General features: G+C 25.5%; 1 protein-coding gene across 22 annotated transcripts in view; it reads right to left on the bottom strand.

Annotated features, from left to right (window-relative positions):
- The window catches only part of LOC129979530 (uncharacterized protein DDB_G0284459-like), a 72945-nt gene that overhangs the window by 33506 nt on the left and 25000 nt on the right, over window positions 1-14439 (bottom strand). For 17 of the 22 annotated variants that reach the window (XM_056090738.1, XM_056090725.1, XM_056090717.1 and 14 more), the window contains 2 exons: window positions 2914-2946; window positions 1760-1783 (listed from right to left, as the gene is read on the bottom strand). In XM_056090738.1, coding sequence (XP_055946713.1) covers window positions 1760-1783; window positions 2914-2946 — 57 coding nt within the window. The remainder of the gene's footprint in view (window positions 1-1759; window positions 1784-2913; window positions 2947-14439) is intronic. The other 5 variants (XM_056090718.1, XM_056090727.1, XM_056090739.1 and 2 more) reach the window with 1 other exon arrangement.

Genomic DNA, 14439 nt, shown 5'->3' with positions numbered 1-14439 from the left:
ATCACAGAAATCAGTATGATCAGAAATTCTGATTTTTTGTGAATCCCGTGCATCACGCATGCATTTTAATTTTTTTGTTTGCTTAATTTTTAAATGTAGAAAAAAAAAAATTACATATCATTTTGAAGTGAAAGTTCAGGGCTTATACCTCATAATTTTCAAAACATTGAATTACCTTAATTTCAGTAAAATTTATTGATTTAAACACATGTAAATGTCCCGTGCATCACATAAGAATCGCACAAAAGATCTCTTTATTCAACCAGGGTAAAACATTACTAACTCTTCCAATGGTTGCCGCTTTTTATACTCTTGGCAGATTTTAGAATTTTCTCAGGGTTTGTTAAAGAAGGGAAGTATCCATTTGCTGAACATGTAACCAAAGTGGCACATAAAAACTCACCAAGAAATTTTCTTATAGTTTACATAGGTTGTAACAACGCATCTCAATTGGGAAGCAGGTATTATGCCAGGACAAATGGCAATAATAAGGCTTCTTTCAGGTTATTAAATAATTTCTCACATTCTTTTGACCTCAGAAACTTTGTTTTTATTTTCCATCTTTTACATCGACATATTAAAATCTGATATAAAATCACTTTTTTTTTAATCCTTATCATCCTCTGGGTCTTCTTTAAGATTCTTCTTATGCATGCACCTTTTTTCTTAGTTGAGGTGCAGAAATATCTTAAATGATGCCATAAGCTTCCTCAATTTCTGCTCCCACCCCATCCACGTCATTTCCGGAAATGGACATAATTTTTGCTTGTTTTCATTTTTCAGCTTTACAGAACTGTCTTTTGAGCTTTCTCCTGAACCAAAATTATCATCTTCATTAAACCTCTCAAACCCTTAATCAATATCTCTCCCAGCAGATATCTCAGTAATAAGACCTCTAATCTCAGATCCTTCACGATTAGTGTCTTCAATATCACATCAGATATCTTGGCTTCTTTTTATCATCTTCATCTCTGATTAAAAATATTAACCTGCTTTTCTTCCATAAATACAAGGAATTACCCATATTTAGTCTTCCTATCTTTTCAAATAGTTGCTTTATTTCTTCCTGTCTTTCTTTCATTAAAGCAAGAAATTGATCAAATACTTCTTACATCAAAATTCTCATGGTTCTAGCTTTCATCAGCTTCTTCCATGGCTCTAGTATTCATTATTAAATCCCACTTGCGATAACCATTTGTTACAAATCCCAACAAAGGGTTTGTGGATTGAATGGACTTAATTAGAAAGGGACAAAAAAGATTTATTTACAACTATTTACAGTTATTATTTACATTAAATGCAAATAAAAATACTTCAATTTCCATTATTATTGACAACTGAAATTCACAGTAACTTCAACTAACTCATTTGGCATGGAAAATTGCAAACCATAATAGCATAAAAAGATTTACTTCCTTGGAGAAGTAACAGCTCTTGACATGGTCAAATATTAATATGCAAAACTTCACTTTACTTGATCAGAGAAAAACATTACTAACTCTTTGAGATGATGGTCAATGGCTTTTTATGCTCCTCGACAAGGTCTGGAATTTTCTAAAGGTTAGTCAAAGATTCAACTCACACACTTTGTTGCTAAATCACCAAATTTACAAAAACCTCACCAAGAAAATTTCTTACTCATAGTTTACAGAGTTCCTAACGATATTACATATTTAATAATGATTCCTTTTTCTCAAAAAATGTGTCAATATTTATCTTCAAAATCTCAAGGAAATATAAATATTTCTAAAACAATTACCTCCATAATCAGAAATTGGCGAATCTGGAAATAAGAAAAAAATGTTTTAAAATAAATACTAAAAAAAAAGAGGAAAAAACATATAAGAGAATTCTTAAAATGACTGCAAATGAGAAAATTCTCAATTTCTTATAATTATTTAATAACAACCAAAAAGCGCAAATACAAAAAAAAAAGCGTTTGTCCAGTTTGGTCCATTATTTTTTAAAAAATAAGCCTATCCAGGTCAATTTTTACAGAAATTTATAATATATTACAAAAAACAAAGATAATTTCTTATACTAATAATAACAATGAATAAGTTGTGCATGCATGCATTACAGAACAGGCCAGTTGGCTTGGAGCCACCAAATTAGACATGCATATCCTTTGGAAAGTGGAAATGTGCACTTGGAGCACTTTTATTGAATTTTAATTTAAATATTAAGATTAATTTTGAAATTTTTTTGTGGCAGCTTCTGAAAATATTATTAGTTTAGATATTTTTCAAAATTTAAAAATATATATATCTTTTTAATAATATCAATTCAATAATCATGAAAATAATTTCTATAATTCTAAAAATTTTGGACAGTTTTTTTTTTTTTTTTTTTTTTTCCCCTTGGTTAAATTTTCAACAACCATTGATCTGATATTCAAACTGTTTTCACTGTTTCAGGGCAGATTTAATTACAAGATTTTTCTTCAAACTATTGAGAACTATGGAAGAAGTATTCTTTTTAATATCTGTGTAATTTACAAGACAATTAAAAAATGAGTTTTCAATATTTTAAGAGCCAGACTATTGTATCAGTAATATTATTAGAATGTCATGGAAAATCTCCATTAGAAAAGTTCATGTACAAAAAAAAAACAGAAAATATGAAAGGCTATTAAAAGAATGTGGTTTCATTGTTAGACAACTTGATGGAATCATGAACAAGACATTATGTCTAAGTGACTTAACTACAATTAAATATTACTCCTACATTCAAAGTGAATCAGCTGGTACATAAAAATTGCTAGTAAAAGAATAAAACCAATTATCAATGAAACAGATATATATATGTATCTTCATATATTAAACTATAATAATGACTTCTTTTCCTGAAACAATGTGTCAATAATTTTCAAAATTTCAAGGAAATAAAAATAAAAGTATTTAAAACAATTACCTGGAGTAGACAGATCATCAGGAGATCCTGAATCTGTAAATAAGAAAAATATTTTAAGAGTTTAAAATACAGAAGAAGAAAAAAACAGGCATAAGAATACTTTACATTCCTAAAATTAATGCAAATGAGAAGACTCTCAATTTCTTATAATGCCATCTAATAAATCCCCAAAAGTAAATACTTGTCTGTTTAGTTCAATATTTAAAAAAATACTTCAATTCTTACAGAAAATTATAATAATATGGAAAAAAAAACATTCATTATAGAAGAATAAAAGATTCTATTAACAGGCATAAGAATACTTCATATTCCTAAAATTAATGCATATGAGAAGACTCTCAATTTCTTATAATGCCATCTAATAAATCCCCAAAAGTAAATACTTGCCTGTTTAGTTCAACATTTAAAAAAATACTTCAATTCTTACAGAAAATTATAATAATATGGAAAAAAAAAAAACATTCATTATAGAAGAATAAAAGATTCTATTAACAGGCATAAGAATACTTCATATTCCTAAAATTAATGCAAATGAGAAGACTCTCAATTTCTTATAATGCCATCTAATAAATCCAAAAAAGTAAATACTTGTCTATTTAGTTCAACATTTAAAAAAAAATACTTCAATTCTTACAGAAAATTATAATAATATGGAAAAAAACATTCATTATAGAAGAATAAAAGATTCTATTAATGAAATATGTATGCACAGTTCTTCAATAGCATATATAATACTTATTGCATTTACTTTGTATAAAACTAAATAACATAAGATATCAACAACACCAATATCTTCAGAAAATCCAAGAAAAGTAACAACTTTTCACAATGAAGTGATAACATTTTACAAAAAGAAAAATTCTATATAACTTAATATTTAACAAATGAACAATTTTATCAATGCATTGAAAAAATATATGTAATGGACAAACAAAAAGTTATTATGGCACTTTAAAAAAATTTTTATTCATAGAAAAGCAGAAGTCAGGCATATATATGAGATTGTATTATTTTGCTAACTTTTTTACAAATAATGATTGCAGTAAAAAAAATAAAAAAAAAATATATGCAGTTCACAGGCAAATACATTAAAGTAATATTCTTAATTTATATGCTTTGTAACCATAAATGAAGTTAAACTTACAAGCCACAATTTTCACACACACACAAAATGTACATTTTAAATATTTTATACAATAAAAGCAATAATTGTTGTAATAATTATCAGCAGTAGAAATAATATATTAGTTCCAATAAACAAAATAAACTTAAACATTCATATCAGAAATTCCTTAAAATCAAGAACCTGTAAATAGGAGTATCAATTAATAAAACCATAAATGAAAAACCACAATTTAAAAAACCATAAATTGGTTCATTTAAATATTAATGTTCAATTAAATGTTCTTTCAAACTATTATATAAATATTAAAATATCTATATGAATACAATGACAAATTTCATGTTTTTAGGAATATCATGAAAATCAATATCTATAAATAATCTGGAACTATTCAAAATTTATAAAGGATAGAATATGTGAACAGAATGATCAAATACAACATTGCAAAGATTTATATTTGTATCATTTTGTATCCTATTTGATATATAGCTTGTACTTTAATGGATATCATAGAAAAGTATATGTCTCAGTTTGAACTGAAATATAGCCCTTTCTTCAAATAGAAAACTTCAAGCAAACTTTTATCTAACCCTTTAGATGAATTTCAATTTTTACTATTGAAAATAAAATAATACGAGCAATTAAATATAAAATTTTCAGCAGCTGTAATTAGCAAAACCACATTTACCTTTCAATAGTTGGCAAAATTTTAATAGCTTTTACAATTACTATAGATTAGATGCAAGATCATCAAAAATCCCTATCTATCTAATTCATAAAATATAAGTTAATTAAAATGAACAAAATATAAGCTATGAACAAAAGAGACAATTTTTTTTTTACTTCAATTATCATATCAATGTCAAAAATAAATGCTAAAATGTATTCAATAATACATTGAAATTTATATTCAGAAATTTACAAGGCCCTTATTCCTTATTTTCATACAAGGCATGGTAAATTATATTTACAGACATGTTCTATGCTCTTATCTGCAATCTTACAAAATAAAACTGTATTAATATGAAACATATATAATAATTAAAATTCAGCAAAATAATTAAATTTTTATCGAAATGAAAACTAAGCATAACATCAAAAAATCTTGAAATGATAAAACCTACATATAAAAGTAAAAGTAAACTCTGCAATGCAAAAAAAAAAAGAGGAATATAACAAATGAAATAAACTACAGAATGCCAAATTTACTTTCAAAAGGAATATATTTAAAGTTTTTAGGGAAATTACAGAACACATAATAAAACTAATGTATATTTTTCTACTCCGAACAATTATCGTTGTTCTAAAGTTAAATATAAATTAAGTCAAGTCAAAATAACTGAATTTAATGACGTTAAATAAAATTTCAACAATACATCTGCATCTAAATAATATTTTTATCTGAGAAGTCAACATGTATGTAATGATTTAAAGATTCATGATATTTTTGAATTCAGATTAAATCTTAATTGATTTCCTGTTTTTTATTTTGGATTAGACCATATTAACATCATTCATGGAATGTTCTCGTTTTCTGATCAATTCCCACTTTTTATTTAATTATTTCTAATATACACTCTAAAAAACACTGATGACTTTGAAATTTTCTCACACAGAGGGGATAAAAATCCTTAATTCTTGCAATATTCCTTTCCAGGATTTCCTTGCCTGGGTCAACAAGAGTGGGAGAGATCCCCATCAGGTTCTCTTGGTAAAATCAAGAGAGGATCAAGAGAGGAATTTCATCAATAAGAAATCATTTTAAAAAATAATAAAAAGACATCATTTAAGCATTGCTTCTCTACTGTACATAAAATGGCTACCATGGTGAAATAAATCGTGATTAAAATTCCAAAAGCTTCTTATTGGTCAGGCATTTTCTAAAATAAGTTTACACATATATAGGATGTTAAAACTTCTCATTACATACTTCATAAAGGGATAAAACACATCTAGACAAGCACAAAACACTGTAAAATGTAAGATTATAATCCAAGGCGTGCAGCAGTAGAAATGTGCTAGAGTGTAGAAACAGAAATTTCAGAGGAGTGGGGAAGGGAGAAAATGATGGATATAACTACTATCTTTTATTTATCATTATATGCATATATGGTATAAATAATGCAAAATTGTGCATATGTTCAAACTGTAATCTCTTGAAAGCAACATCAAGTAGATACTAAGTAGCTTAAATAATACAAACAAATCTTTATGAAATTCCCAAATATTTAATAATTATCTGTAATAGATTAGAAAATATACAAGAAATAAAATGCATATATTCACATATTTTTTTTTTTTTTTTTTTTTAATCCCAAACAAATTTATATTGAAAGTTTTACTGGAATTATCTACATATAAGTTTCAAGCATTCACAAATAAATACAAAAAAAAGTCTCATAAAATGAAAGATAAATATTTTTTTAGCTTGAAATAATTTTCAGCACTATATACAATAAGAAAATATACTACTTATATAGAAAATTGATATGCCTATACATGCTAAATATCTCATGTATCACAATCTAGCTGATCAAAGTTAAATTAGTAATAGCCAAAATTTATTTTCAGTTGACATTTAAAATAAAAGGAGATGAAATACTGTTGATTAATGACGGTCAGTTCTCCTCAATTGTCTTCATTTGTTCGTCAAATATTGGAGTAAGCTTCAAGCCTAGAAAAGGTACAGAAAATATAATAAAACTGTTATTTAAAGATAACATAGTATTTGCTCTAGTTCAGTTTTCAATAAATTATCATACAGATTCTACTATGATAAATTTATTATAATTACAAATTTTAAAAAAATACAGAATTTTTTATTTAGAAGCATCATTTTAAAATTCATTATCACATAGTGAATCTCAAAATCCAAATTTGATGATACAAATTCAAGAGAGAGAAACTTATTTGGATAAAAAAATATGAATGAAAAATTTTTTTAACTCTTACTAATATCAAGAATTAATAAAATAATAATAAATACAATGCATACAAATAATAATGAATGTATTAATTAGTTTAATATAAAATGGTGGCAAAAATCAAAATTATTGTAGCACAAACAGTAAAATCCCATTTCTCTAATTACATATTTAAAAAATGAATACTGCAATAATAAACTGGTATAATTTAAATTATAAATAGTATTCATTAAGTAGTAATTTCAATATTGCAATCTTGAAAGATGAGGGTTAAAAGAATCAACAGGAACTTTCAATTTCATTTTAAATCAAATATTTTTTCTCATCAGCCAAACGATACACAAATTTTATAAGAAACCTACAAAGAAAACCAAGCATAATATTTCCTTGAAATTCTCTCATTATATATTATTATATTGAGAATTACTGCCTATTGAATGACTTCCTAATAGAAATATTTTTTCTTCCCACCAAGTCAGCACTAAAGTGAAAGAGAAAGGTAGTGAATTTGCAAATACTCAGATTTTTATTTCTAAAATATCACACATTAGCATTTTGTGCTTCATAATATAGTGAGAGAAAAAAAAATCGAATATGCATTTTAGGCATCATTTTTTAATCGATCAAAACAAAAATTTGGCATAAAATTTTATAAAAAATCACATTTGATATTTCATTTATCCAAATCATTGTGTTTTTGAGCTATTGTATTTACATAATTATTCATTTACGTAACTATGCATGCAATGCATAGAATGAAAGATGATTTATTCATTAATGGATCTAATTTCAAATTTGATATAGATGACAAATGTTAGATGATTTAACAAATTTTATACATGCAACTATATATGTACTACAATAACATATTCATTTTTACTCAGACAGAGAGACAGATTTCTTGTGAATAAATTACATATGCTATAAAAAATCTACAAACCTGGTGTAAATCAATACAAAATTTCCCATATTTAGGTCAAAGTGTTTTTAAGCAATTTTCACAGACATATTTAACATGAAAAATTTGTTTCTCGGACTCGGAAAGAATTGATGTTTGGAAATTTGACTAAATGAATTAATTTTTTTTTTTACAATTTCTGTCGTAGTTATAAGTTTCTTATTCATGACTTAAAATCCTAAATTTCAACTCAACATTATGCATAATTTGTTTCAATTTGTACATATTAAATTGAATTGTTGAGTTAAATTGTTTTTGTTTGCCATTTATGTAAATTTGTATGGGTATGATATCATAACCAGTTAGGGTTGAGTATGATCAATCAGATTGGCCACATGACATAACTACTGTCTTATAAGTATATAAGCAATATGTCATATTTTTAAGCTTTTAGAATGAATGGAGACAGTTAATCATATTATTATTTTGTCTTACTTTTTTTATAACAAGGCAGAGTAGTTATTTTGCAACAGTATTGATCCACTACTAAACCTCGATCCTAACAATTATCAAATTTTCACTAAGCACGATTCATAAACTAAAAATTGAAATATGCAAGGTACATATAATTTATTATAAAACTTAATAAGGGTCAAATTGAAATTTTTTTTTATACTAATACAATAAATGAAACTATGATTATATTTTTAAAAAATTTTTTAATATCTCAAAGATATTATTCTATTATTTTAAACTGTTATCTAAAAATACAGAAAAAGAGACCCCATACTTTACTTATCATTCTTCTAGCCAATACGGTAAAAAGAAACAAGTAATACTTTTACTTTTACTTTTTTGCTGACAGTATATCAAAATTCTGTATTTAATATTGAAAGCAAAAAATTAAAATTGGCAAGACATTTTGAAAGATACTAACAAAATATTTTTTTTTTTTTTTTTTGAAAAATCTCCAGTAGAAAGATTATTTATATTCATATAAAATTATTTATTTGATTTACATCCTTTCATAACAGTGATAAATTCACAATAAAACAAAATAGAAAGAAAAATCATCAATAAACAAAAAGTAAATAATAAAAACAATGGTTGCAATAACTAAAATAATAATTTCATTCAAGTTAGAAAAGTAGTGATGACAATAGTTGACAATTACAGTAACAGGCAATAATCACAAACCAATAAATTAAAGTTTCATACACTTAAAATATAAATACTTCAAAAATTTATTTAAACAGACTGCACTTAGCACTGATAAAATGAAAATACTCATGAAGAAAAACCTAATTTCTTCCAATAATTAAAAATGCATCTATTCATATTTCATATATGTTCTAATGGAATATAGTATTGCCTAAATAAGTAATCTTAACTAATAATAATTGCAAATGTGTGTGTGTCTGTTTTCATTCTACAAGACACATTTCTGGATTTAGAGCTGCAAAATTTGGTGCAGATATTCTTTGAAAAATAGAAATGTGCATTCTTAAAGTATTTTTTAATTAAAATTTCAATTTAAAATCAAGCAAAATTTTGAGAATTATTTCTGGAAATATCATCACAGAAAAATAATTTTTGAGTCATCTTAGTATTTTAAAAATTATATTTTTAACAATACTAATTTAATTGCCAAGCAGCTTTTTCCTTCAACCTTGACAACCTCTTAAAAATATCATAATCCATAGTTTGCAATAATACCTTTCAATTTTGTTGCAAGGAAATTTAAACCATTTTTATTATTTTGACAAACGTATTATGTAATTTTTATCCATTGTTAAAAGCTAAGGAATGATGATTCTGCATATTTTTCACAATCTTTGAAAACTTCCAAATAGATTTTAATTTTCATATTTTATTTAATGATTTTTTAGAAAAATTTAATAACAAATTATTATTATTAATATCCTCTAGCAAATTAATCAATGTATCTAATATGCCAAAATTATACTTGTAATTCTTTCACTTTTTTCTTTTTATATTGTTTCAATACAGTTCACTTCTTATTTGACTCGCTCACATAAAAACATATTGAAAATAGAAGTACATTCTATATATGGAATAAGAAATTAACTTACAGCACCACAAAAGACAATTTGCACAGTTAAATTATGCAAGTGATTACATCCTTCATGCAAATTTTAAGATGTGAAACTCAACACTATTTGGAATATACATGCAAGCAATATTTAAAAGAGATGTAAAGTTACTAAATTGACTTAAAAAGCTATCATAATTTTATGTTTAAAAATACTTTGTTGGAGAAATCAAATCCGATATCTAATCAAACTATGCATAGTAGATATATCTGCAATTTAATACATTCAATATTCTTCCCAAATCAATCAGTCCCCAAAGGCAGCTTGCAAACTAAATCACACATTCAGTAGTTTTCAATGACAAAGTTCTCAAAAAATCAAAAATTAGAAGTGTCCAATTGGGTGTGATTGCCTGTGTTATATTTTGTTGAAACTATTCACCAAAACACAGTTCTAAATTATTTGAATAATTAATGTTTCATAAGTCATATTTCCAACTTTTAATTTAACCAAAATTTGAAAATCATTTAACCCTTTGACTACTAATGAGATTTATATGCCCAATCAGTAATTAAAATCCATAGTCGAAGGATTAACTAACATTATTATTATTAAACTTTAAATAATTTAATCTAATAAAAATTTACTGCAAAAAAAAATACTAACCATTTTGTCCTTAACAGAAATTTAACAATTAAAAGATAAAAAGGGTGAGAGAAAATTAAAACATTAAATCAATAAATAATAAATTAATCAATAAGTATTAAATCAATAATAAATAAAGACTTACCTTTCATGCATGCCATGAACTCTCAAAACATCAGTCTTCAGAATTAATTTCTTCAAATGATTTGTTACTTCTCAAGCTGCCATTCAACCATAATCATTACAATACGATCAAAAGATAGAGGAATTAGGCAGCAGTGTAAATGGGATATATTCTTGTTTGAGAAAAGTTTATTTGAGTGAAGGCAATTCAACATTAATATATCAATGTGAAACCTAAATATAATCAAAATTATATCAAGTTGGAAAAAGTTGCAAAAGCTTGTAGTTGGTTACACGTCATTTAATCACATGTAATACGATGCTTTAATATATATTCCTAACTTGGAGAAAAAAGTGGTTTATATATATATATATATATATATATATATATATATAAAAGAAAAAAAGCTGTGTTCAACTTGAGCTGCAGTTTTTCAATTCCTAGAGAACAATATATTGTATACAAATTCAAAATACTTCTATAAAAATAAGAATGAACTATGCTCATAACATTTTTATAAGCATTTGTAAGTATTCAAAATTTGATATTTTTAAACTTTCTGGCTAATTAAAGTTTATGACTATAAAGTTGTCAGAGAATTGAAAAAAGTTATACCACAGGTTTGAGAATTTTTTAGTTGAAGCAGAAAAGAAATTTAAAATCAGATGCAACTAAGCTGTCATTTTGCAAAACTTGAAGGTGAGAAAGAATTATTCATGTTTAATACTTTAAAATTTGAAAGAAATGCAAGTAAAGTAAGATTTTCTGATGTTTTAAGTTTCAATGAATATGGTATCCCTAATCAGAATGTTATTTCCAAATGATACAAACTTTTTTTTTTCTTTTTTGTATTCACAATGTGAAGGATAATCAATTGACTGTACAGGATAGCTACAGAAACTGTGAAACATACGGTTATTAACTACATTCTAACTTATGGCTACTAATTACATTAAAGTCCTGGCTTTCTCCCTACTCCGAATCACTGTATTTGTGCAATAAAGATTATTAAAAATACTTTTACAAGTTATTTATTATGAAAAAAAAATATATTTTTACAAAAATTAATTTGTTTAATGGAATGAGCATCCTTAAACCAACTCCATTAAAACAGTATATTATATCTTTTTATGTAAAAAAATACTGGAAATTTTAACAAAATATTTTGCTTCTAAAAGTGCATAAGAATTCTATGAAACATTAAAACTACTCTTTGCAATTTCAAGTTATGTTAATAGTAAATATTATTGTGATTTTTGCTCAAAATTTTAAAATTGTTCAATAACTAATTAGGCTTCTTTGCATAAGTACCAGAATAACATGTTGTAGCAAAAGCAGTATATAATAGTATAATTATATGTACCTAATAATATATATCTTAGCAAAGATTTAAACAAGACAAATTGCCAAAATATTACATCTTTTTTTTTTCACAAATCCTAAAAAAATAAATGTTCTTATCAAAAACTTATGCTTGTATAAATGAGTATTTTTATTTTTTATTTCATTTATTTTTTTTCTATTTATCTCTATTTATTTTATTATCCACACATAAGATAGTAAATAATAATTATAGGAACAAATAACAATCGTTTGCTTTTTATACTTAAAATGTAAAAAAATTACAAATAATAATTATTAATTTCAAAACTGATGCTTCAATTATTAAAATGTTAATAAAAATGGATTAAAACAATTAGTTATGCTTAAAGTGAATAAAAAAATTTTAAAGGCTTCTTCCTGCAAACTTTGAGGCACAATTTCTATCTCAACTTTTAAACTCTCTTTATATGCTGTTTTAAAAATAAAAATGTTTTTTGCTTTTTACTCTTTGAGCTGATACTCTGTTTCTGTTTCTCTTTTTCTCTCTTCAAATTTTCGCTTAATTCCCTTTTCTCTTTTTTATATTTAGCTCGTGAATTGCTCACATTTAAAATCAATTGTTTTGACACTGCAAAATTACTTATTCTACTATTTGCTTGAATACTGTCATAAACGATTTTTATTGTAATAAGGGTATGTTCTTTCATATTCCTCCATAAACAATCTTTATCGATCAAAAATTCCCTCTCAACTATCACAAGAAAGTATCAACGTTATTTTTAACAATGATTGAGTTGAGAACCGGTTGCATCAAAATTTATCCACTCTCCCAATTTTTTGAAAAGTGAAAGCCAATCTTTCGGAAAGTTTAATTAGGGTTGCTATTAACAATATTCATCGGCTTATCACTCTTTTTATCATAACAAAACTCCAAAAAGTCGGCATTCCCTTTAAAAAAACTATCCTGGATTGATGCTGCTATAATCATTTTGGCGACATTAGGCTTTGAATGTACAGAAATGATAGTTCAAAAGGCTCTTGTCTCCAATTTGGCCTGATTTTTAGTTATTTTAATGAATTTCCCTGCTTTTCTAATCTGTCTGAAATTTGACTTTTCCCTGATATTCCTGATTTAAAAAGATCCCTGATATTCCTGAGTAAAAGCAACTGAAAGCAATTAATCAGATTCCCAGTGTTAAAGCTGGCATGGTTGCAGTTAGGCAAGTGAAAAAGAAAAGCTGTGTTTAAACAGTGAGTATGTGAATTTTTCAAATGGTGTAAGCAATTGTGAATAATATGGAAGGTATCATAAGATGATGGAATGTCCAGTTTTTAATAAAATTTTGTTTGCAACATAAAAAGCATAATAATAATTTTGAAAAATACTGGCATGAAGATATGTGTATTAATAATAATGATTCTATTGGTTTTTGTCAGATACAGGAGCAGATGATAATATATTATTTTTCTTCATTTGAGAGTATAAAATAGTATAAAATATGCAATTTATATGAAACAAATGCAATATTGATATCTTATTGTAATCATAAATTGAAACCTGAGGGTGAGGTAAGTCTTTTAAATTCAACTGATAAGTGCAAAAGTGTCAGAATGACTTATTATTATAAATGTGGATTCTAAACCAATACTAGGGCTAAAAGCATATGTAATGTTAAAATTAATTCAGAGAATAGTCCATGCTGCAGTGTCAGATAAAACTGTGGTTTTATTCTAAATATGAAGATGTTTTCATAAAATTAAGTGAATTTGAGACAACCCTATCATATAATATTGCAAGAAAATATAAACTATGCTATAAATCCTCTAGAAGAATGTCCCAAACAATCCTAAAGCAGTTAAAAGAAACATTAATTGATTTAGAATGTAAAGGAATGAATAACATTAACAGATTTAGAATATTGCAAGTAAATACACCAACTGACATAGTTTGGTTATTGTAGAAAAATCTAAAGGTAAAATACACATATCCTCAGATCCAAAAAATCATAATAAAGCGCATAAATGAAAAGATCCCAGTATACCATCCAGTGATGAAATTATTCAACAGAGAGTAAAAAATGGTCTTTGACATTAGATTAAAAATAAGGTTTGGGGCAAGTTCCCTTGATGTCAAACGTTCTGAAATTTGTATCTTTAATTCTTCATTTGGTAGATATAAATTTTGATTGCCATTTGTGATTGATTCAGCCCCTTTTTAAGAAACAAACCAAAAAATTGTTAGCAGATATAGAAGGAGAGAAAAATTTATTTTGATGATTAAATAAATACATGAATAACTGAAGAGGCTATAAGAAAGAGCTATAGCTAATAATATAAAATTTAACTCTGAAAAGTTTCAATTTAGTGTAAATTAGGATAAATAGAGTTAATAATTTCTTCAACAGAAATTAAGGTAGATTAATCTCTTGTGAGAG

Source organism: Argiope bruennichi, chromosome 1, assembly GCF_947563725.1.
Source record: "Argiope bruennichi chromosome 1, qqArgBrue1.1, whole genome shotgun sequence".
In the NCBI taxonomy this organism is placed as follows: Eukaryota; Metazoa; Arthropoda; class Arachnida; order Araneae; family Araneidae; genus Argiope; species Argiope bruennichi.
The sequence above is the reverse complement of the archived record's forward strand: the minus strand, read 5'-3'. Positions and strand labels throughout refer to the sequence as shown.